At 37.1% G+C, this 24,186-nt stretch overlaps 2 protein-coding genes across 5 annotated transcripts in view; both read left to right on the top strand.

Moving 5' to 3' along the window:
• The window catches only part of LOC142335943 (glycine receptor subunit alphaZ1-like), a 56,242-nt gene extending 50,193 nt beyond the window's left edge, over positions 1-6,049 (top strand). For all 4 annotated transcript variants that reach the window (XM_075384351.1, XM_075384353.1, XM_075384352.1 and 1 more), the window contains exons 5-8: positions 149-315; positions 4,097-4,256; positions 4,637-5,010; positions 5,186-6,049. In XM_075384351.1, the coding sequence (XP_075240466.1) occupies positions 149-315; positions 4,097-4,256; positions 4,637-5,010; positions 5,186-5,773 (1,289 nt within the window). In that variant the 3' untranslated portion in view covers positions 5,774-6,049. The remainder of the gene's footprint in view (positions 1-148; positions 316-4,096; positions 4,257-4,636; positions 5,011-5,185) is intronic.
• The window catches only part of LOC142335950 (uncharacterized), a 390,664-nt gene that overhangs the window by 304,806 nt on the left and 61,672 nt on the right, over positions 1-24,186 (top strand). The gene's annotated exons all lie outside the window — the stretch shown is intronic.

The following is a 24,186-nucleotide window of genomic DNA, read 5'->3' as shown; positions in this document are numbered from 1 at the left end:
TTTGTTGTCTAGTTGCTCTTATAAAGAGTGTACAATTTATTGTCCAATCTTTGTTTTTGTTACAAAACTGAAGGTTTTGAAAGATAGAAAGAGCCTATGAGGAAATTTAAATTGAGTTTCTCAATGAGAGTTATTGTTATTTTTACAGAGTCCCTGTCAGCCAACAAACACAAGGTGATGGTGCCGAACATTCTATTGCGTCTCTCGTCGGACGGGGGCATCCTCTACTCATGCAGAGTCACTGTGGTATCCAAATGTCCCATGAATCTGCAGTACTTCCCACTCGACCACCAAGAGTGCTCACTCTACATTGAGGTAAGGAGCGGATGTCACTGTTGCCTGGATATAAGACACCAATTCAATTATTTTTAAGATTCAAAAAGTTGGATTGTATTGGTGTGCTGTCTTTTTTAATAGCCGCAAAGTGATAGCTGATGTTATTATTGGACTTCTCTTGGTTTTTTTTTTACAATTCAAAGAAATGTATTGTGGCGCTGTTTTTTTTTAATTGCTCTCAAGCGAAGTTTGTAGCAATTATATTAGTGCTGTTGGTCTATTTAATTGCTCTCAAACGAAGCTTGTAGCAATTATATTAGTCCTGTTGGCCTTTTTTAATGCGATTGTTTGCTTGACCGATTTTTCGTCTGACCCATTTGACTTTTCGTCCTCAAAAACTGGAGAAACAGGTAGCGCCCAGCGGACATTAAGTTCTCTTAGAGCCTTTGAGCTCACTAGTCTCAATGTATGCGATTCACAGAAACTGTTTTGGAGTCTTATACTTATGGTGTGAAGGGCGGTTCTTAGTTAGTCGGTTGTTTTAAGATCTCTCCGCACACTTTCATGATGTTTGAAGTCAAATCGGGTTGGTCATTTTGGTCACGCCGAAACAGGAAGTGGAGCGAAAAAGCGAGTGGTTTTGCGGCGTGATATGTTTTAACCCGAATTTTTAAGTCCAGTAGGAAAACGGGTTTGAAAAACATTAGCTTTCTCTATTGTGATTTCTATTCACATGGCAATTTGTCTTCTGTTTTTACTGCTTTTTCTATCTTTTGATAGAATTTCTCAATGGTTTTCCATTCCATTCATAGTCCGTTTTAGTTCTAGTTATTTGTTTAGTCAATAACAGTTCTTCGAATTGTAGGTCAGGACTTGTCATGCTAAGTTTTTACAATCCAAGAATTAGATTGAATTGGGGCTCTCCTGGAGTGCTGCAATTGCTAGGAAGGCCTTAATTCAAGGTCATTTTTTGGCGTATTTGAGCTCAAAATGGTGCAATTTTGCCTCGTTTTTCGTCATTCTTGATATTTGTTTAGTCTCGAATTGACGTTTGTCAAAGTTGATAAAGGTCTCTTGCAAGATATAAATAATTTTTGTGACCATTTCATACACTGTTTTGGTACTGCAAACATAAACACGAAAATGATACCGTTTTTGAATTTTTATCCGAACATTTTAAAAACTGTTGTCACTTTTTGATTTCTTTGAGCCATAGAAGCCATAAAAGCTTATAGATCTATTAATAGGTTACTACATTGTTTCTAATGGCAATGGAATGGTTTTCAACATTTTATTGTCATAAATTTTATCAATTTTTTTGTTCTATAAAATTTTTTTTTGCTGTTTTTTGGGGCATCAGCGGGCAGGCAAACTCTGGGATTGGATAGTATATTACTGCATTTTTGCTAGGGTCAGCGGTATGATTTTCAACGTTTTAAAGTCACGAATTTTTGTCTTTTCCGTTTAATTTTTTTTTCAGTTTTTTTGTCATGTTCATGGTATATCATTCATTATGAGCCAATGAAAATGTTTAGGGCTTGAAAGTTGGTTAATGGACAGCTCCTCAAGACATTGAAAGTTCTGTTTCTGAAGAAATTACTATAACGAATTTCAGCAACATTTCAATAAAATTTGCAATTGTTTACCAGATTTGAAATTTTGTGTCATTTTCAAAGTTTATCGGTCTTTTCGGTCAGTGAATTTTTTTAGGTGGACAAAAAGTTTTAGATAAAAAAGTTTTAGATACGAAAAAGGGGTTTTGAACATTTGAATTTTGCGAAATTAAGAAGCTTTTTTCAATTTAGGAAGAATATTTTTGTTTTGTTTGCTCATTTTAGTTTATGAACATTTGAAATTAATCGTTTTTTGCTCTCATTGTTCAATTGATCAGCTGGTCAGGTAAAGTAGGTTTAAGTTTTTCATTCAGTTCTTCGGATTGTATTTCAGGACTTGTCCTGCTATTTTTTTATTGGATATTTTTGCACATTTTCATGACTTTGATCTTTCAAAGCGGGATAAACAGATAAGGCGCATGGGGCATTAATTTTCCTTAGAGGCCCAAAGCTGACTTTAGTAGTCTTTCAACTGCACGTCTTTTTTCGTGATTTATCGAGTTTCATTTTTATCAGTTTTGAATTGTTGTTTCTCGAAGTTGATAAACGTATTTTGCAAGATATAATTTACTTTTTTTACCATTTAATCAGCTGTTTGGGTTTTGCTAACATTTTGCAATTTTCAATATGAAAAAATATATCATTATGAAAATTTTTGTCAGGGAACCTACGCTGGGTTTAAGTACTAGGTTACAGCATAATTTCTATTGGCATTTTAATGATTTTCAAGATTTTGATTTTACGCATTTTGCATTCTTTTTGATAAGACTTCGAATTTTTCGGGCGTTTTAAAAATTTTTGTTTTAGGTTAATTGAAGTCTTGTTGAGTATTTGAATCCCCCGTGGCCAGGCAACCTCCTCCAGGGTTTGATATTATGTTACTGCAGAGTTTGCGGGGGCAATGGAATGGTTTTCAAAATTTTAATACCACGGATTTTTAGGATTTTTTGATGAATTTTGAAACATTAAAATTTTAAATAATATACGTTTGCGTTTGCGATTGCGTTACTGGAAGATCTCTGGTGACAATTAAACGGTTTTGAAAATTTTAATTTCTCAAATTTTGACAAAATTTTCAAATGTCTTTAATTTTTTGTTGTCATTTTACGATCTTTGCGTGCAAATGAAATTTTTTTTGAGTCTTGCTGATGGAATACTTGACAGGTTCCAGAGACAAAAAATTGTTTTGAACATATTGCTAAATTTAGATAATTTCTTTAAATTTGCCTTTTCATTTTAAGCTGTTTTCATATCTCGTGTTTTTCCATCTTTAGTGGCCATTAATCCTCTTTCAAGGCTTGTGCGTGTTTTAATGGGTATATTTAAATAAATTATTTTTGAGCTACAGGGTAAAAGCTTCAAGAGTTTCAGCAGTGATTTTTTTTTGGTTGAGTTTGAATTTTAGTTTCTCAACTAGTTTCTCAAATTGTTTGTCTTCTTGGCTGACATTGTCCAATTGATCTTTTGGTCAAGTTTTTCATACAATTCTGTGAATTCAATTTCTGGTCTTGTTTTGCTTTGTTTTTTTTTGGTTCTCACGTTCTTTTTTCGTTTTACGTTTGTTGACACCGCAAAGCTGAAAAAGTCAATTTTTCTGATTGACTTCTTCCTCTCACTAACTGCATTTGCGCGCGTAACCTCAGTTTTTCCTGAGTTTCGTTTTCTCGTTTTTTGTTTCGCCACTGTTTTGTTACAATCATGTTTCGTCTTTTTTGTCACATGAGGTTTATTTTTTTATATTTTATTTTTTTTGTGGCTTAAAACCCAAAAGAAGAGTTGTTCGATCACGTATTCATGCAGCTCTTCGGCTGTTTTTATCCGAGTGACATCATTTATTGCGCTTTTAAGTGAGTTTTAGAGGAATTGCGTGATAAGTTTTTTTTCATTATCAATGAAATAGATCCCTCTTCAGGCACTTCAGGTGATTCTAAACCCTTTGTAGATCAATAATGGTGAGTGCTTAATGAAGACTGGTGAAAGGCTTCGGGAGTGAAATAAAATACTGAATTTCAATTTTAGGACGAAATTTTAGTTTTCATGTATAGCGTTGGCTACTCCGTCAGTGTACTTCGATACCTGTCCGCTATCTATAGTCCACGGCAGGTGATTTTTTTTCGCAGTTATTTCGACAATATGTCTGGTAATGTTGTTAACCTTTATAGGCAGTAGACATAAGTAAAAATATGAGGTGCTGAATGTGTTACTAGGCATATGGTTACACGACGAAAGACCTCAAGTTGCGGTGGAGACGAGAGGACGAGTTTGGAGAGAAGGTGGATGCTGTACAGGTGGCTGAGCTGATTGATCTTTCTCAGTTCACATACACTGACCAGTACAAAAAGGAGTTCGAGCTATCATTCTCAACTGGTTAGACTTCTCTTACAGTCATTATTATATCTTGAGTTGGTTTTCAGTTGCATCCGAGAAATCGATTTTGTTTAAGTCGATAGAATGTATTATTTTATTAGAATGAGCAATTTCTGTCAAAAATTTATGCAATGGTGTCAAAAATGTTTGCAAAAAGGTCTTCCAAAGTAATGCTAAGTTTGCAAAAAATACGATGTCTTTTATCAACTACAGGCTATTCTTTTTATGAGAAGGTCGTAAAATTGTAGCACTGAAAAGACATATTAGTAGAAGCATATTATATCGATGAAGCATATTATATCGATACCCCATTTAATGATGTTAGCTCTAAATTTTCTTGTAATGTTTATTTTTCTAAACTAGCTTTAATTATGTTTCAGGTAACTTCAGTGACCTCCAAGTAACATTCAAGTTCCAGCGGACACTGCTCTATTTTGTCCTGCAGAGCTATGTCCCAGCCACTCTCATTGTCAATCTTTCCTGGGTCAGCTTCTGGGTAGATCCGCGTTCGATCCCCGCCAGGGCCTCACTTGCTATCACAACTGTCCTGACCATGATAACCCTAATGGGTACTGTTAACAGCCAATTGCCCAAAGTGTCCAACATCAAAGCGCTGGATGTCTATTTTGGAATGTGTTTCTTCTATGTATTTGGGGCTCTGATTGAGTTTTCAGCCGTGTGTTACCTTGACAAAGGAAGACAAAAGTCACAAGTTAAAAAGAAGGAGAATGAGAGAATAGCTAAAGAGAATCAAGTTAGTACCTTATTTAAGTTTATTCTGTACTAGTATGTTGATATTTGAATAGTGACGAAAATTTTGGATCTCTTTAATCTATTTTTTGTGACCGTAAAAGTAAGTGCTGTTATATGTTGTAGATTAATAGAGCTCTTATAGTCACAAAGTTTTCTCTGATTGCGGTTCTTTTCAGGAAGCAGAACAGAATCGACTCAAAGTGTTAAAAGAAGTGGATGGCTTGGCACAGCCAGCTAACAATAACAATCTGAATCATAATCACGCAGGCGCAGGAGGTGGCGGAGGAGACACAGAGTCAAATATCCGACCAATATATTCGGACCATCCGGCTGGTGCTGACAACGGCCACGCGTACCTGCTCTCAGCCCAGCATCAACCACTGCTTATGCAACACCATCAAAACAATAACCTTCAGTCCAGAACTTCTTCCTTCACAAACCCAAACAACTCGACTAACTCACGACCCCTTAGTCGAACACACAGTACGGGAGGAAACACTGGTACTTCTCCGGTTACCCCTATGCGTAATGTTTCATTTGGTCCACGCTCACAGAACTCGTATGTGGGTTACGACTCAAGTCCAAAAGACGCTGATCAATCAAGCGGAGCGACATCTTGCTGGAGTCGATTCGATGTTCTCCGAATTGATAACTATTCGAGAATTATTTTCCCATCAACTTTCTTGATATTAAACTTACTCTACTGGGGAGCTTACACTAATATTCTAACGACGACTGAAGAACCCAAACAGGAAACTGAGTAACATTAAGAAGAATAACGGGTCTGCAACTGGCGATTAATCAGTTTTGCGAAGCGTAGTTGATGGCTCTAGTTTTGGCTGGCTGTGCTTATTACCTAAAATTTTTTCTATGATTTGTACAATATGAGGAGCTCTCGATTAATTTGGTATCTGATTTTAGTCAAATTCATTGCCCTTTATTAATTTATCAGTTTTATATTAAGCAGCATTATTACAATAATCTGGAAGCATTTTGATTATGGCTAGTATTTATTTAGTTGCAATTAAAGATCGAAATCATGCGTTGTCATCGCAGAACTTGTGATCTAGACGGGTATAAAAATTGATAGAATCAATGGAAATCGGTCTCCCTCGCGTTTAGACAGTGTTGATACTGGGCGCGTTAAGCCATCAATAAGAACGGATTGTTTGATGAATTGAGTAACTACCAAAGCGATACACGATATGACATTGCTCGAATCTAGTTCTCCCACAACGGGGAACCTTCGCTTTTGTTATGATAAGAATGAGTTTTGCGTGTCTTGTCCGGTAATTAGTGAGGCGTAAAGCCCGAGTAATGTTAAACACTACATTGAAATGACCGTGAGGCAAATTCAAATTGAATTTTCACGCAGATTCTCAGCCTATAGCAAAATTAGAAATCGAGCAAATCTATTATTCCAGCGATGCCTTTAACAACTTTCATTCTCCAAAATTGACGAAAGATTTAAATTAATTTTAAAGATTGTGAAATCGATAACGGACATTAAGCGTGTTAGAATTTTAGAAAAACAACTCTGAATTCCGAAGCTGAATAATAAACAATGTGATTCAGTAACCTGACAGCTTTACCATGAGCACACACTTTACTAATGATACAGATTAAAATACATACAATAAATAAACTAGAAAGTCTGAAAGACAAAATAGTCATGACTATTGTGCCTGAAAAATCTAAGGCGCGGCGAACGTAACTCTGAGGTGGCCAAAAAAGCTCCGAATTGAAATTGGAGCGGTTGAGACTAATTGTCCGAAGAAAACAGTTTTGGTAAGAAAAGTCTGCGAGTAGGCCAGGTTCTTAAATTAAGTTCATTTAGAGACTATATCGGAGAGGAGTATTGGTTTTCTTTTTTAAACCGGAAGTACTATTTGTACAGACGGCGTTTTGACCTAAAAGCGAAAGAGTGAAATCGGTGTGTGAACTAAATTTTTCTGAGCGAGTGAAGTTATAAATAGCGGTTGTAGCCGTTTTTTGTGCCCAATTGGCCCAGTTTATTGGCTTGTAATTTGTTTTCTTTGTGGAAATCCTTTTTTTCTCGACGCTATTTTGAAATATAGCCCTTGGAAATTGATACCACAGAGTTTGGCAGAGCCTAGTAAAATGTATCAGGTCCAAAATGAGCTTATATTTCAACCGCGAAATTATTTCGGTTTATAGAATTGGGCACATGCTAATCCAATGTCACTAAATTTTCAATTTCTCTCAGTTTTTCTATTTTGGTTTAATTTACTAGAAAATGACTCCAACAAAGAAATAGTATATCGTTTTTTTCGTCTTATTTGCTGTGATTTGAAAACTAAATGTAGTGGTTTGCTGAGTCCTTCTTTATAGTATTCTCTGAAAAATTTATTTTAGATCTAAAATATTTATCTGCAGGCAATAACACTTGGGGCAAGCAAAAATATTTGTCTAGAAATTTCGTTCCTCTGCGCAGAAGCTTGCTGTTGCAGCTCCAACTTCAGACAGGAGATATGGTAGTTCCCCTTCTGGCATCCGTTCCATAAAAAGCAAGCGTCATTGCAATTTTTTTCAGTAGCCTGCCCACTCCTAGCATGCGAAAGGACGGCAGTTGGCGTTGAAAGTGTGACAGCACGACAAAAACAAAAAAGAGAACACTGAATTTCCATCTGGTTTTAATCAAATCACGATCAGATATCAGAGGCAGTGTAGAAGCTATGTATAAACAGAAAACATTTTATTCAAATTTAAAGTCTTTCCAAGATAAAGAAGATATTGATGCTACACTTGGGTTCTTTAAAAACAATTCCAAAAAGTTTTGTTTTAGAATTTTTTTTCGCTTTTTCGCATTTATGATCATTTTTGAGATATTGAGAATATTGTTCATTTATTGCAAATTTGTTATAAATTATTGTACCTCGCTTGAATACGCAGTTTTCTAAATAGCTGGATTGAGTTTTGATATTGAAGAAAATTTTTTTGGACCGTTCGTGTTTTGTTAATTTTAGTGTAGGATATTCTATCATTTGATAAGCTGGAAGTTTCTTCGAAACTATTTTCCAAAAATGGAGAAGTAATTTTTGATCTAAAAAATGTCTGATCGGTAAATTTTTGTGTTTAATTTTGAGATCTAGAGAACTATCATATTTTTTTTTATGAAAACAAGCTTTCACGCCCCAGATTAACTGTTTTTCGATTGATCTTATTAGGTTGTTATTAATTCCATTCAGGAGAACCGCAGAGTAATGAAGGTGGCTAATGACAAGTGCATTCAGAGTCAAAACTTTGCAGTTATCTGAAATTACCTCTCGCAAGGAATATAGGGTTTTTATACCACATGCCATTTTACGTAGTATACTTTTCACTTCATCTTGATATGTTAACGCCGAATCTATGGTTACCCCCAAGTATTTGATTGATTCGGAGCTACGAATTCAACAGTTTCCTATTTTAAGTTTTATATCAGTTGTATGGAGAGCTCTAGATTTTTTTACAAAAAATAATGAACTCTGTTTTTGATGCATTCAGCGTTAGACTATGCATTTCGTAATAATCAATAAATAAAGTTAAGGCTTTTTAAAGTCGTTTTTGGTATTTAGCAATACATGGTTGGACGTAAAAATCAGTGTGTCATCAGCATATTGTACTAGTTGACAATCATTTGGTGTTTTCAATCTTAGGTCGTTTATGTAAAGATTGAATAGTAGTGGCCCGAGTATCGTTCCTTGGGGCACACCTTGATAAAGTTGAATCCTATCTGATTCAATGCCGTTAGCTTTTGTTTTGTGAAGACGATTAGACAAGTAGTCAAATATCAACAATTGAGCACTTGTGCTGAATCCTGATTCCTCTAGTTTCAATATCAAAATATTGTGATTGATAATCAAATGCTGTAGATAGATCTACTAGTGTTGTTGTAACGTATTTATTTTGTTCAATTAGATATCTAAAATTTTCAGTGCTATAAACAAGGGCATCCATTGTTGATATATTGGATCGAAAACCAAATTACGTTCTGGAATGAACATTGTTCTTTAATAGAAATTCAACTATTTGATCTCTAAGTAGGCTTTCAAACATTTTGGAAAGCGAACTCGTTATTGATATAGGCCTGTAGTTCTCAGGGTGAGTTCGATCACCTTTTTTAAAAAGCGGTATAATGGCTTTTTTAAGGTCACTCGGAAATTTTTCTTTCAAAAAAGCATTGAACACATAGGTGAGGTGTGCATTAAAACTTCTTTGCCATCTTTGAGAGCCCAAGCGGTATCTCTGTGGGTCCCAGCGGCTTTGAAGTATTCAGTGTTTTTAGATGATGCAAAACCTCTTTCGATGTGACAAATCGAAAACTAAATGTTTTTCTTATTTGTTCGAGTTGACTTTTCATATGGTCTGGCTTTGCCGAAGTCTAACTTGGAGAAACGATAGTTTAATAAATTTACTATTTGTTTGTTGTCAAACAGAATTTCGCCAAAAGAGTTTTGTTGGCTGAAATTGTTGTTGTTAGAGACTGTTGTGTTACGAGTATCATTAATGACACGGCATTTTTTTTGTCGATTCACTGTTTGTGAAGAGGTCTCTGAAAGATTTTTCGTTTAAAATGATATTTTGGTTTTATCATTTCGTACAAATTTTTTCACTAAAGGTGCATGTTTTTGAATGATAGAAGAGAAGATTGAATTGAATTGTGAATACATTTCTTCCGCACTTTCCATTTTGTAAACAGAATTCCAATCACAAATTTTTAGCTCCGATATAAGATCTTTAATTGAGTAATTCGATTTGTCAAAAAACGTTTTAATTATTGGTTTCCGCTTTTTTGTGATGCGATCTTGTGTCATTATACCTACAGCTTGGTGGTCTGTTTTAATTTCCGAAATGAATGTGTGAGCACTTTGTATTTGGTAATTACGCTCCGTTATGATATATTCGATGAGGTTTTTTCCTCGTGTTGGTTAAGTGTTTACCACTTTCAGATCATACGGGATCAAAACTGTATCTATATTATTTCGCTCTTTGTTGTTCAGATAATTTATATTATAATCACCCATCGGAATCACTCTCCTTTTTTTGCTCACAGCGGCATCATTTTGGAGCGCCAAAGAATCCAAAACTTCATTATGGTTTTTTATTGGGGTTGTAACTGAGGTTTATGAGAAGCTTTTGAAGTCCGTGTGTAGTGTTGTACTGTAATTCAACCCAAATTGATTCTGTGTGTTTGTCAGTTTCGGGAAAACTGTTTACTTTCTGTGGATTTAAATGATTTGGTTCGAAAAGCAATAGCCCTGCTCCTTTCATAATGTTCATATTATGCTCTCTATCATAGCGGAAGGCAGTATACTTTGCACTGTCAAATTCCCAGAGTTTGTGGTCGTTACCACTTGTAAGCCATGTTTCAGTTAGGCCAATAATGTGTGTGTCCGAAACTTTCCTCAAGAGCTTTTTCTGTTCTTTTTTTAATTAAAGCTTTGACAATTTATGTGGACAAAGGTTAGAGAATTTGTTGTTTGCTGTTTTCCGTTAAAAAATTTTCATAAATTTGTTTTGGTCCGGGGTTGGGGTGAACATCGCCACTTTTTAATAGTTTCAGAGGATTAAAATTTTTAGCGAGTAAATATAACCCAAGTGTAGCAAGTAATACAAATTTTCTTATCAACAATTAGCAAAGCTTATCTTTGAGATAATTGTCAGGTGTCGTTAAGACTACCGGGAATTTTGCTGCTGCTGACGCGGGACGAATGATGGCCAGCAATAGCAGAACTCCCAGCAGCAAGGTTGTTTTTCTCATTAGTATTCAATAAGATTAAGAGACAAAAAGCTTTTGCCTTTCTATTTGCTGACAATCTATGTCTAGAGGAAACACAAAAAATGGGATGCACGCTGTCAGTACGGGCTATATCTGCCGTAATTGGAATAGTTTTTAATGTTTCTTTGTTTGATAATTTGGTTGTATGGTTTTGATCTCTGTTGATAGTCCCACCCGTTCAAGTTGAAATGGTTGCTATATTGTTGGTTATGAGATGAAGTTCCATGTACTTGTGCTGCATACTGATAGTTTCGCTGTTGATAACTCTGGCTGGTTTTGTTTCCTTTCGCAAAAGTTGGTTTAATATTGTCCCGTTTACTAGTAATGAGTCCATTCGAGAACAGTAGAACTTCCGCTAATAATTTGTTTTTGAGAAACGGTACACCTGTCCAAAAGTTGAGATGTACATTACCATGATAAAGGGAGTCGTAGTTTTCAACATTTTTGATCAATTGGTTCAATTTCAAGATCTTAATATTGTCGCTATTTCCTCCATAATGATTGTGAACCATTGAATTGAAGTAGCATTTTTTAGCATTTTTAGTTGCATTTTGGCTGAGGTTTGTCATTGGAATAACTTCGCATATAACAAATTGGTCCGGGTTGAACTTTTCAAGGCATATGTTGACAAGTTTTTTTAAGGTCTCAAAGACGTCGGCAGGTTTTCTGTCAAATTTTAAAAATCTATTTGTTCCGTCCTGCAGAACTACTGAATGCATTTTTGGTTCACTGTATTTTTCGACAATAGCTTTTTCTGTTGTCGTTGACCCGCGATACGGGTGAATAGCAATATCACTAGGAATCGTATTATCAGTTTGTAGTTTTGCTATTATACTGCTTCCCAAAATTAAATTTGTACAATTGTCTGAAAGATCGATTAAATCGTACTCTCTTACCGATTCAGGCTCAACCTGTTTTGTTTCTATTGTTGTTGGCAATGACGTTGAGTCCCCAATGACTTCACTTGATAACTTGTTATAAACCATGGTATCGTAATTGTCAATAAGCCTTTTGTATAATTGTGTGTAAATTTCTCATGTTTGGCTTTTGTAAGGGACATGTATGCTTCTTCAGATAGCATGATGATTTATTTTTAAGATTGAATGATTGTTATTCTAGGACAAAGAGTAGCACAAAATGGCAAAAACTTTCTATTTAGTGTGAAATCATGTAATTTTGCACTATTTCGAACGTTCGATAATGATTTTACGTCAGCAACGTTCAAAACGGTGTGTGAAACGTTTAAAGCTGTGTTTTGATGAAACGTTTAAAGCTGTGTGTTTTAGAAAAACGACTGTAATGAGAAGCTATCTGGAGATGGTATATAAAATCAAACCTCGCCATCTCAACTAAGTTTCCTTGGCTCGTTCTGAATGGACCTCATGATCTCTGATACGGCAATAATCTTCTGCATTTTCCGAGATGGGTTGCCACTTCTAAAGGAAGGCCTTCTAACCAAACGGGGTCTTGAAACGCTAGCGTCCACCGAATTCAATGTTTGACCATGTCCATTTGTTCCATTGGAAGATTGCACCTTAATTCTTTAAGAGAAATAATTAAATCAACCCGGCCTTGCCATAATCAAAAATGGAGACCGTCCACTCCACGAGACTTAACGAAGACTGATCTCGAACTTTTGACCCTCGAGAAGTTGGCATGTCAGCGAGCCCTTTGTGGCTTTTGTGTTGCTTTGCTGCTCCGCAAGAAACCTGTTATCAATTGTCAGCAGCTTTGTGTTCAAAACTACCGAGGGGACCTTTGGGTAGCTGTTTTATCTAAACGATGATTCGCCATGTTTCAACTACTTTCCGGCGAATTAAACACCACCTCGCGCTACCATCAATCTTGCTATGTAAACCTGTCCACAATTGGTTCTACTGGAAGATTGCTCTGGGCTTTTTAAACAAAAACTTGTGACGAACGAGACCTCACATTAAGCACCGATTGGGAACATGCATTTGGTTGATTCGCCCAAGACGTGTAAGGAGTAATTTTGGGTGGTGCAAATGCTCTGGTCCACTCTCTGATGGTATGTCATCGGGTGTACAACGATCTTTGTTGGCGCTACCCGTTTCACATCGTGAAACTGCCCGCAGGTTGTTCGTCCAGCCATTGTTGATGTCGACTTCTGAATTTCAACTAGGCTAACAGTGAGGTGATTATGTCGCCCAGAAGATTAATCAACCTTACTTTAGAAATAAACCGAAGTGAAAATTGATGAAACAAGCGCTACCTTGTCTCTTTGATACTTCCCCTCGTCCGCGCTTGCGGGCTGTTGAAAAGGGCTCTCCCAAAATTTGTTAATTGATTGAAGAGCACCGATTCGAATGGCTGTCCCACAGAAGGGTCTTGAACAGCACTCTGAAGCAACTAACAACTTTGAAACAATGTAACTACAAATAATTTTGATCAACTTCGAACTCTTTCATGATTCACTCGAAATTTCTAATAGACGAAATTGCTCACAGTTCTCCAATTAGTCTTGCAACTTCAACTCAATTTCAGAAATTCAGTCCCAATAAAGCAACTGCTCTCTAGATCAGTACTTTTTCTCCCAACTTTAGCTTGATCACCTGATACAACTTTCTAATTTTCTGTTAACGTTATCATAATTAAACCCACTAGAAGCACTTTAGTGAACACTGTCAATCATTTTATCAAATTGGCACATGCGTGTGAGGGATCCCATATGTTAAACAAGCACGCCAAAGTCAAAATTGACGCTTCTTATCGCTCTGTTGGCGCACGCCAGTTTGGCGCCGAACCGATTTCACTATTGTTTGTCAAAGTCCATTATTTTCCAGGTATGGTTATTTCAATTAATTCATGCCCCGTAAATTGATAATGGCTTGGGTGCATTTCCCGTCAATCCACGCAAATCCCCCTTGCAAAAGAGTAGAAACCCAACATATTCTAAGAATCCAGAGGTCAATTAGGGTTCAGTTATCAACGATGAGGGGGGGGGTAGTAAGTTGATCCACACGTGCGACCTACCCACAAATTTTTATGACAGAACTCATAATAGGGTAGGAGCAGTGTATGCGCACATGTCTCGTGAGTGTATCGCAGGGAATCAAAACTCAAAAAGTCATATCTCATGTTCTAGGTTTTAGAACGTCATCGGGTAAGATTATTTACCAACTGTAGGGTGTCAACTAGTTGCATGCCAAAAACTGTTGTCCTACCGTTATCCATTGCGAGTTTTTTGCGGTTTGAATTTTTTTGCGTTTTGATACCCCAAAAACCAGATATCGTCAAAATTAACTAGGGTGTCACTTACTGTATCAGGGTAATTTTTGCCACTAAATGTTTCAGGTTATCTTTTCAGTATTTCAAAGTCATTCGGCCGCTGGAAAGGGCAATGTGCAAAATAAACATCAAAGATATTTAAAATAATTGTTAAAAAATGTAACATGGCTTACAGCTATAAAAGTATACACGTTAGAATCACTGAGAAAATGAGACAGTTACCTCAGATTTGTATGTTGAGAAATTCCGAAGGTTTTAAAAAAACAAGAGGAAGGCGTGTGAAATGGGAGGCTGCGTAAGGTTAAAAGAACAATGCTGTAACTGCCACCAAAAACGAAAATCCCACCCTATTGAAGTAATGGAGGTGAATGCAAATAATTTGTTTAAAAGTAAAATAATAGGCGACAGTTTTAATTTTCTTTGATTTAATAAGAATTTTAATTTTCTTTAATAAGAAACAAAGTTTTCCGGAGTTGCAGCAATTACTTCGGTTTAGCAAAAGAGTTGTTAAGCGCACATTTTTACAAATGTTAGGAAGTGTTCACTGTGGACGAAAGAGTAGTACTACCTCAGCAAAAGTTGCGCAGCACATAAAGTTCATACTTTTCAAAACTTCAATGAAATAAGAACAACAGCTGTACCGCAGTTGCAGCTGCAAAGCTTTGGAGAAAAATTTTGACTCCTTTCAACATTATCAAAAATAGTTATTGACTGCCTAATTTAATACTATGTTTTTACATCACTGAAAGTAATCAATCAGACATATATGAGCCTTGGTCCATAATAATTGGAAAACTACGTTTTATTAAGCCATCCTACATTGTCCCTCAATAAATTTCAAAGCTTCAGACAAAATTAACAAGTTTTATAATGTCCAAAATTAGAAATCGTTCCAAATATTTTGAAAATCCTGTCTCATAAAGCTAACCCGGAACCGCATTGACCTCATAGTTTTCCTCAAAATAGGACTTTTTTTAAAAGACCATTAACTTGTACTCTTATAAAGTTCCCAGGAGAAGCGATTGCTTGAGAGCATCGGATTTATTGCTTGCAAAGGATCTCAATTCGAAAACTAGTTCAAAAGATCGAAATGAAGTAAAAACATCATAAAAATGTGCAACCAGAACAAAGCTTTCATTGATTTGCACAGTATATTCAAACATGTTTTCCATGAATTTAGCATACGCCAAAGAACAGAACAGCTCATTCGACTTGTTAGAATAATGTCAATACAAGTTTTCCGGCTGAATGTTTTGAAGGAACGCAGTGCAATAGTCCGTAGTGAAACAGCTCTCTTATATCGCAGCTTTCGACCGTATTTTTCACTAAAGTGATCAATGGAGTGAGAATCGGCTCTTGTTTTCAGTGCAAAATTCCGAATTGTAACAGCACTTATATTGCAGCTTTCTACTGTGCTTTGCACTAAGGAATTCAGTGGAATGATAATCGGTTCTTGTTTTCATTGCAATATTCCGAGTTGAAACGGCACTTATATTGCAGCTTTCGACTGTGCTTTGCACTAAGGAATTCAGTGGAACGAGAATCGGCTCTTGTTTTCAGTGGAATCGTCTGAATTGAAACTGCAGTTAAATTGCAGCTTTCGACTGTTTTGCACTAAAGGCAATGGGAGGAGAATCGGCTCTTGTTTTCAGTGGAATCGTCCGAATTGAAACAGCAGTTATGTTGCAGTTTTCGACTGTTTGCACTAAAGAAAGCAGTGGAAGAAGAATGGACTCTTGTTTTCAGTGCAATAGTCCGAAGTGAAACTGCAGTTATATTGCAGCTCTCGACTGTTTTGCACAAAAGAAAGCATTGGAAAGAGAATCGGCTCTTTTTTGAGTACCATAGTCCGAATTGTAACAGCACTTATATTGCAGCTTTCGACTGTGCTTTGCACTAAGGAATTCAGTGGAATGAGAATCGGCTCTTGTTTTCAGTACAATCGTCCGAATTGAAACTGCACTTATATTCCAGCTTTCGACTGTGCTTTGCACTAAAGAATTCACTGGAATGAGAATCGGCTCTTGTTTTCAGTGCAATAGTCCGAATTGTAACAGCACTTATATTGCAGCTTTCGGCTGTGCTTTGCACTAAGGAATTCAGTGGAATGAGAATCGGCTCCTGTTTTCAGTGCCATTGTCCGAATTGAAACAGCACTTATTTCGTAGCTTTCGACTGCTTTGCACTAAAGATTTTACTGGAATGAGAATCGGCTCTTGTTTTCAGTGGAATCGTCCGAATTGAAAAAGTAATTAAATTGCAGCTTTTGACTGTTTTGCACTAAAGAAAGCAGTGGAAGGAGAATCGGCTCTTGTTTTTCATTGAAATAGTCCGAACTGTACCTGCACCTATTTTGCAGCTTTCGACTGTGCTTTGCACTAAAGAATTTACTGGAATGAGAATCGGCTCTTGTTTTCAGTGGAATCGTCCGAATTGAAAAAGTAGTTGAATTGCAGCTTTCGACTGTTTCGCACTAAAGCAGTGGAAGGAGAATTGGCTCTTGTTTTCAGTGCAATCGTCCGAATTGAAACAGCACTTATTTTGTAGCTTTCGACTGTGCTATGCACTAAAAAATTCACTGGAATGAGAATTGGCTCTTGTTTTCAGTAGAATCGTCTGATTTGAAACAGCAGTTAAATTGCAGTTTTCGACTGTTTGCACTAAAGAAAGCGGTGGAAGGAGAATGGACTCTTGTTTTCAATGCAATAGTCCGAAGTGAAACTGCAGTTATATTGCAGCTCTCAACTGTTTTGCACTAAAGCAGTGAAAGGAGAATCGGCGCTTGTTTTCAGTGCAATCGTCCGAATTCAAACAGCACTTATTTTGTAGCTTTCGTCTGTGCTTTGCACTAAAAAGTCCACTGGATTGAGAATTGCTTCTTGTTTTCAGTAGAATCGTCTGAATTGAAAAAGTAATTAAATTGCAGCCTTCGACTGTTTCGCACTAAATCAGTGGAAGGAGAATCGGCTCTTGTTTTCAGTGCAATCGTCCGAATTGAAACAGCACTTATCTTGTAGCTTTCGACTGTGCTTTGCACTAAAAAATTCACTGGAATGAGGAATTGGCTCTTGTTTTCAGTAGAATCGTCTGAATTGAAACAGCAGTTAAATTGCAGCTTTCGACTGTTTTGCACTAAAGGCGATGGGAGGAGAATCGGCTCTTGTTTTCAGTGCAATAGTCCGAATTGTAACAGCACTTATATTGCAGCTTTCGGCTGTGCTTTGCACTAATGAATTCAGTGGATTGAGAATCGGCTCCTGTTTTCAGTGCCATTGTCCGAATTGATACAGCACTTATTTCGTAGCTTTCGGCTGCTTTGCACTAAAGAATTTACTGGAATGAGAATCGGCTCTTGTTTTCAGTGGAATCGTCCGAATTGAAAAAGTAGTTAAATTGCAGCTTTCGACTGTTTTCCACTAAAGAAAGCAGTGGAAGGAGAATGGGCTCTTGTTTTTCATTGAAATAGTCCGAATTGTACCAGCACCTATTTTGCAGCTTTCGACTGTGCTTTACACTAAAGAATTTACTGGATTGAGAATCGGCTCTTGTTTTCAGTGGAATCGTCCGAATTGAAAAAGTAGTTAAATTGCAGCTTTCTACTGTTTCGCACTAAAGCAGTGGAAGGAGAATCGGCTCTTGTTTTCAGTGGAATCGTTCGAATTGAAGCAGCAGTTATATTGCAGTTTTTGACTGTTTGCACTAAAGAAAGCAGTGGAAGGAGAATGGACTCTTGTTTTCAGTGCAATAGTCCGAAGTGAAACTGCAGTTATATTGCAGCTCTCGACTGTTTTGCACTAAAGCAGTGGAAGGAGAATCGGCTCTTGTTTTCAGTGCAATCGTCCGAATTGAAACAGCACTTATTTTGTAGCTTTCGACTGTGCTTTCCACTAAAAAATTCAATGGATTGAGAATTGGCTTTTGTTTTCAGTAGAATCGTCTGAATTGAAACAGCACTTAAATTGCAGCTTTCGATTGTTTTGCACTAAACGCAATGGGAGTAGAATCGGCTCTTGTTTTCAGGGCAATAGTCCGAATTGTAACAGCACTTATATTGCAGCTTTCGGCTGTGCTTTGCACTAAGGAATTCAGTGGAATGAGAATCCGCTCCTGTTTTCAGTGACATTTTCCGAATTGAAACAGCATTTATTTCGTAGCTTTCGACTGCTTTGCACTAAAGAATTTACTGGAATGAGAATCGGCTCTTGTTTTCAGTGGAATCGTCCGAATTGAAAAAGTAGTTAAATTGCTGCTTTCGACTGTTTTGCACTAAAGAAAGCAGTGGAAGGAGAATCGGCTCTTGTTTTTCATTGAAATAGTCCGAATTGTACCAGCACCTATTTTGCAGCTTTCGACTGTGCTTTACACTAAGATTTTACTGGAATGAGAATCGGCTCTTGTTTTCAGTGGAATCGTCCGAATTGAAAAAGTAGTTAAATTGCAGCTTTCGACTGTTTCGCACTAAAGCAGTGGAAGGAGAATCGGCTCTTGTTTTCAGCGCAATCGTCCGAATTGAAACAGCACTTATTTTGTAGCTTTTGACTGTGCTTTGCACTAAAAAATTCACTGGAATGAGAATTGGCTCTTGTTTTCAGTAGAATCGTCTGAATTGAAACAGCAGTTATATTGCAGTTTTCGACTCTTTGCACTAAAGAAAGCAGTGGAAGGAGAATGGACTCTTGTTTTCAGTGCAATAGTCCGAAGTGAAACTGCAGTTATATTGCAGCTCTCGACTGTTTTGCACAAAAGAAAGCAGTGGAAAGAGAAAGGGCTATTGTTTTGAGTGCAATAGTCCGAATTGTAACAGCACTTATATTGCAGCTTTCGACTGTGCTTTGCACTAAGGAATTCAGTGCAATGAGAATCGGCTCTTGTTTTCAGTACAGTCGTCCGAATTGAAACTGCACTTATATTCCAGCTTTCGGCTGTGCTTTGCACTAATGAATTCACTGGAATGAGAAACGGCTCTTGTTTTCAGTGCAATAGTCCGAATTGTAACAGCACTTATATTGCAGCTTTCGGCTGTGCTTTGCACTAAGGAATTCAGTGGAATGAGAATTGGCTCTTGTTTTCAGTGCCATTGTCCGAATTGAAACAGCACTTATTTTGCAGCTTTCGACTGTACTTCGCACTAAAGATATCACTGGAATGAGAATCGGCTCTTGTTTTCAGTGGAATCGTCCGAATTGAAACGGCAGTTAAATTGCAGTTTTCGACTGTTTTGCACTAAAGAAATCAGTGGAAGAATCGGCTCTTATTTTGAGTGCAATCGTCCGAATTGTAACAGCACTTAGATTGCAGCTTTCGACTGTGCTTTGCACTATTGAATTCAGTGGAATAAGAATCGGCTCTTGTTTTCAGTACAATCGTCCGAATTGAAACTGCACTTATATTCCAGCTTTCGACTGTTTAGCACTAAAGAAAGCAGTGGAAGGAGAATCAGCTCTTTTTTTCAGTGCAATCGTCCGAATTGAAATAGCTGTTATATTGCAGTTTTCGACTGTTTTGCACTAAAGAAATTAGTGGAAGGAGAATCGGCTCTTGTTTTGAGTGCAATAGTCCGTATTGTAACAGCACTTATATTGCAGCTTTCGACTGTGCTTTGCACTAAAGAATTCAGTGGATTGAGAACCGGCTCTTGTTTTCAGTACAATCTTCCGAATTGAAACTGCATTTATATTCCAGCTTTCGACTGTTTTGCACTAAAGAAAGCAGTGGAAGGAGAATGGGCTTTTGTTTTCAGTGCAATAGACCGAAGTGATACAGCAGTTATATTGCAGCTCTCGACTGTTTTGCACTAAAGAAAGCAGTGGAAGGAAAATCGGCTCCAGTTTTCAGTGCAATAGTCCGAAGTGAAACAGCACTTATTTTGTAGCTTTCGACTGTGCTTTGCACTAAAAAATTCACTGGAATGAGGAATTGGCTCTTGTTTTCAGTAAAATCGTCTGAATTGAAACAGCAGTTAAATTGCAGCATTCGACTGTTTTGCACTAAAGGCAATGGGAGGAGAATCGGCTCTTGTTTTCAGTACAATCGTCCGAATTGAAACTGCACTTATATTCCAGCTTTCGACTGTTTTGCACTAAAGAAAGCAGTGGAAGGAGAATGGGCTTTTGTTTTCAGTGCAATAGACCGAAGCGATACAGCAGTTATATTGCAGCTCTCGACTGTTTTGCACTAAAGAAAGCAGTGGAAGGAGAATCGGCTCCAGTTTTCAGTGCAATAGTCCGAAGTGAAACAGCACTTATTTTGTAGCTTTCGACTGTGCTTTGCACTAAAAAATTCACTGGAATGAGGAATTGGCTCTTGTTTTCAGTACAATCGTCCGAATTGAAACTGCATTTTTATTCCAGCTTTCGACTGTTTTGCACTAAAGAAAGCAGTGGAAGGAGAATGGGCTTTTGTTTTCAGTGCAATAGACCGAAGTGAAACAGCAGTTATATTGTAGCTTTCGACTGTATTTTTGCACTAAAAAAGTAAGCAGCTCTCGGTTCGCCGACTCGTTGCAAACCCGATATACCAGGATCTACCTAGGAAGGTTTCACAAAACTTTTCTATCAAATAATCTGCATTTTTAAAGGCCGTCTCCAACGGAGAAATCAAAGACATTCTCAATGCCACTGATAGCAAGCAAAAACTATTTACATTTTTTTGCTGTTGCTTGGAAAGAATTTGATGGTAAAAACTAGATGACCTACATGAAAAAAAGAGCTGAAAGTTAGTAGCCGTCCAGAATTGGATTTAATAAAAATAAGTTTTTTGATTTATGGAGAATTTTATAGCGAAGCAAGCACAGTTTTTTTATGTAGCAGAGATGAAAAATTATTTTGTGGACAGCTGATATTACCAGTTTTCTCAAAAGTTTAGTAGTGCCTAGAAACATTTGACGTATAGGGTCAATCGGAGCACAACACTGCAAACTAAGCTGTTCTTTAAATTGAGAATTCGGCTTTGTTCCTAATGCCGCCTTTTTCTGCGGCTTTTGGAGCACATGATAGAAAAGAGTCCGTATTTTTTAATTAAGTTTAAAAGTTGCTGTCAGAAGTTAACAACCAAAACGCTAGCTCCATCAAATTTTGAAACAATATTTGGCATATGACAAGCAGGTGCCAGACTATGAATGTTATTTGGAGAGGGTAAGGCCATGGATAATGATCTTTTTTTAGCTGAGTGAGACAGCTTATGCCTACTGAATTTTAAGTCGAATTTAGTGAGAAACTTCAAAGCTGACATCTGAGAACCTATGTAAAGATCGACTGACTTAGAGTTAATACAAAAACTGGAGTCATCAATGTTTAGATTAGATTTCAACATCACAATTTTCTGCGGGAGTTATTCCAAAATGGGTGGCAACGAAAGACAAATTGCAGAGTTAGACAAGTCACAGGCGCTTATTTCAGGCGATGTACTTTCAAAGTAAAAAGAGCTGTACAGAATTTGTTTAAAGGGCAACTCAGTGTCTTCATAAGAGATCTCATTTTAACCAGCTAATCTGAAACGACTCGAAAATCCCTTATTTGACCAAGCTTTTTCGATCTCGCTTTCAATTCTCCGAACCTCACTTCAGTTAATTTCATTCTTCGTGTGCGCCGTTCAGGGGATTAAAGAAGCTTTGTTGTAGCTTTTTATGCTCATAGCAACAACCCTCATAAAAAGTACCAAAATGCAGTTTATATTTTTTAAACCCAATTCCGGGAAGTTTCAAACGAAATAATGATTTGGTTATCCAGATTATATTAAAAATTTTTACCCTTTATCTGCAAATTTTCGACGCTGCGTGGAGAGATTCTTGCATATAATTCTTATAAGAAAACCTCCATTTGGTGAAATAATTGGAACCGCTATTATTTATTTGGAACATATTAATATTTATTATACTGCATTATTATCATCCCAGATGAGAAATCGTTGCGTATTCTGAACTATTAATTTTTTATCTCGCTTTTTGAGGTCAAAATGTTTTTTTGTGGAGAACCGGATATTTTTTCCAACGTTGAGAGTTATATTGCTCTGAAAATATATGGAGAAGATGAGTTTTGGTCTTAAGTTGCGACTGAGTTAAATTTAAGTTGTATGCTTATTGGTTACCAGTTTATAAAGCAGTGCAGTATTCAGTGCAATCAATTTGTAAATAGCAGTAGATTACTTTTATTTTGATATTTCTTGTGTTCTACAATTGCCTTATCATCTTTTGCTCTCGACTGTTTTGCACAAAAGAAAGCAGTGGAAAGAGAAAGGGCTATTGTTTTGAGTGCAATAGTCCGAATTGTAACAGCACTTATATTGCAGCTTTCGACTGTGCTTTGCACTAAGGAATTCAGTGCAATGAGAATCGGCTCTTGTTTTCAGTACAGTCGTCCGAATTGAAACTGCACTTATATTCCAGCTTTCGGCTGTGCTTTGCACTAATGAATTCACTGGAATGAGAAACGGCTCTTGTTTTCAGTGCAATAGTCCGAATTGTAACAGCACTTATATTGCAGCTTTCGGCTGTGCTTTGCACTAAGGAATTCAGTGGAATGAGAATTGGCTCTTGTTTTCAGTGCCATTGTCCGAATTGAAACAGCACTTATTTTGCAGCTTTCGACTGTACTTCGCACTAAAGATATCACTGGAATGAGAATCGGCTCTTGTTTTCAGTGGAATCGTCCGAATTGAAACGGCAGTTAAATTGCAGTTTTCGACTGTTTTGCACTAAAGAAATCAGTGGAAGAATCGGCTCTTATTTTGAGTGCAATCGTCCGAATTGTAACAGCACTTAGATTGCAGCTTTCGACTGTGCTTTGCACTATTGAATTCAGTGGAATAAGAATCGGCTCTTGTTTTCAGTACAATCGTCCGAATTGAAACTGCACTTATATTCCAGCTTTCGACTGTTTAGCACTAAAGAAAGCAGTGGAAGGAGAATCAGCTCTTTTTTTCAGTGCAATCGTCCGAATTGAAATAGCTGTTATATTGCAGTTTTCGACTGTTTTGCACTAAAGAAATTAGTGGAAGGAGAATCGGCTCTTGTTTTGAGTGCAATAGTCCGTATTGTAACAGCACTTATATTGCAGCTTTCGACTGTGCTTTGCACTAAAGAATTCAGTGGATTGAGAACCGGCTCTTGTTTTCAGTACAATCTTCCGAATTGAAACTGCATTTATATTCCAGCTTTCGACTGTTTTGCACTAAAGAAAGCAGTGGAAGGAGAATGGGCTTTTGTTTTCAGTGCAATAGACCGAAGTGATACAGCAGTTATATTGCAGCTCTCGACTGTTTTGCACTAAAGAAAGCAGTGGAAGGAAAATCGGCTCCAGTTTTCAGTGCAATAGTCCGAAGTGAAACAGCACTTATTTTGTAGCTTTCGACTGTGCTTTGCACTAAAAAATTCACTGGAATGAGGAATTGGCTCTTGTTTTCAGTAAAATCGTCTGAATTGAAACAGCAGTTAAATTGCAGCATTCGACTGTTTTGCACTAAAGGCAATGGGAGGAGAATCGGCTCTTGTTTTCAGTACAATCGTCCGAATTGAAACTGCACTTATATTCCAGCTTTCGACTGTTTTGCACTAAAGAAAGCAGTGGAAGGAGAATGGGCTTTTGTTTTCAGTGCAATAGACCGAAGCGATACAGCAGTTATATTGCAGCTCTCGACTGTTTTGCACTAAAGAAAGCAGTGGAAGGAGAATCGGCTCCAGTTTTCAGTGCAATAGTCCGAAGTGAAACAGCACTTATTTTGTAGCTTTCGACTGTGCTTTGCACTAAAAAATTCACTGGAATGAGGAATTGGCTCTTGTTTTCAGTACAATCGTCCGAATTGAAACTGCATTTTTATTCCAGCTTTCGACTGTTTTGCACTAAAGAAAGCAGTGGAAGGAGAATGGGCTTTTGTTTTCAGTGCAATAGACCGAAGTGAAACAGCAGTTATATTGTAGCTTTCGACTGTATTTTTGCACTAAAAAAGTAAGCAGCTCTCGGTTCGCCGACTCGTTGCAAACCCGATATACCAGGATCTACCTAGGAAGGTTTCACAAAACTTTTCTATCAAATAATCTGCATTTTTAAAGGCCGTCTCCAACGGAGAAATCAAAGACATTCTCAATGCCACTGATAGCAAGCAAAAACTATTTACATTTTTTTGCTGTTGCTTGGAAAGAATTTGATGGTA

This window comes from Convolutriloba macropyga, chromosome 3 (assembly GCF_964194025.1).
Source record: "Convolutriloba macropyga chromosome 3, txConMacr16.3, whole genome shotgun sequence".
Lineage (NCBI taxonomy): Eukaryota > Metazoa > Xenacoelomorpha > Acoela > Convolutidae > Convolutriloba > Convolutriloba macropyga.
The sequence above is the reverse complement of the archived record's forward strand: the minus strand, read 5'-3'. Positions and strand labels throughout refer to the sequence as shown.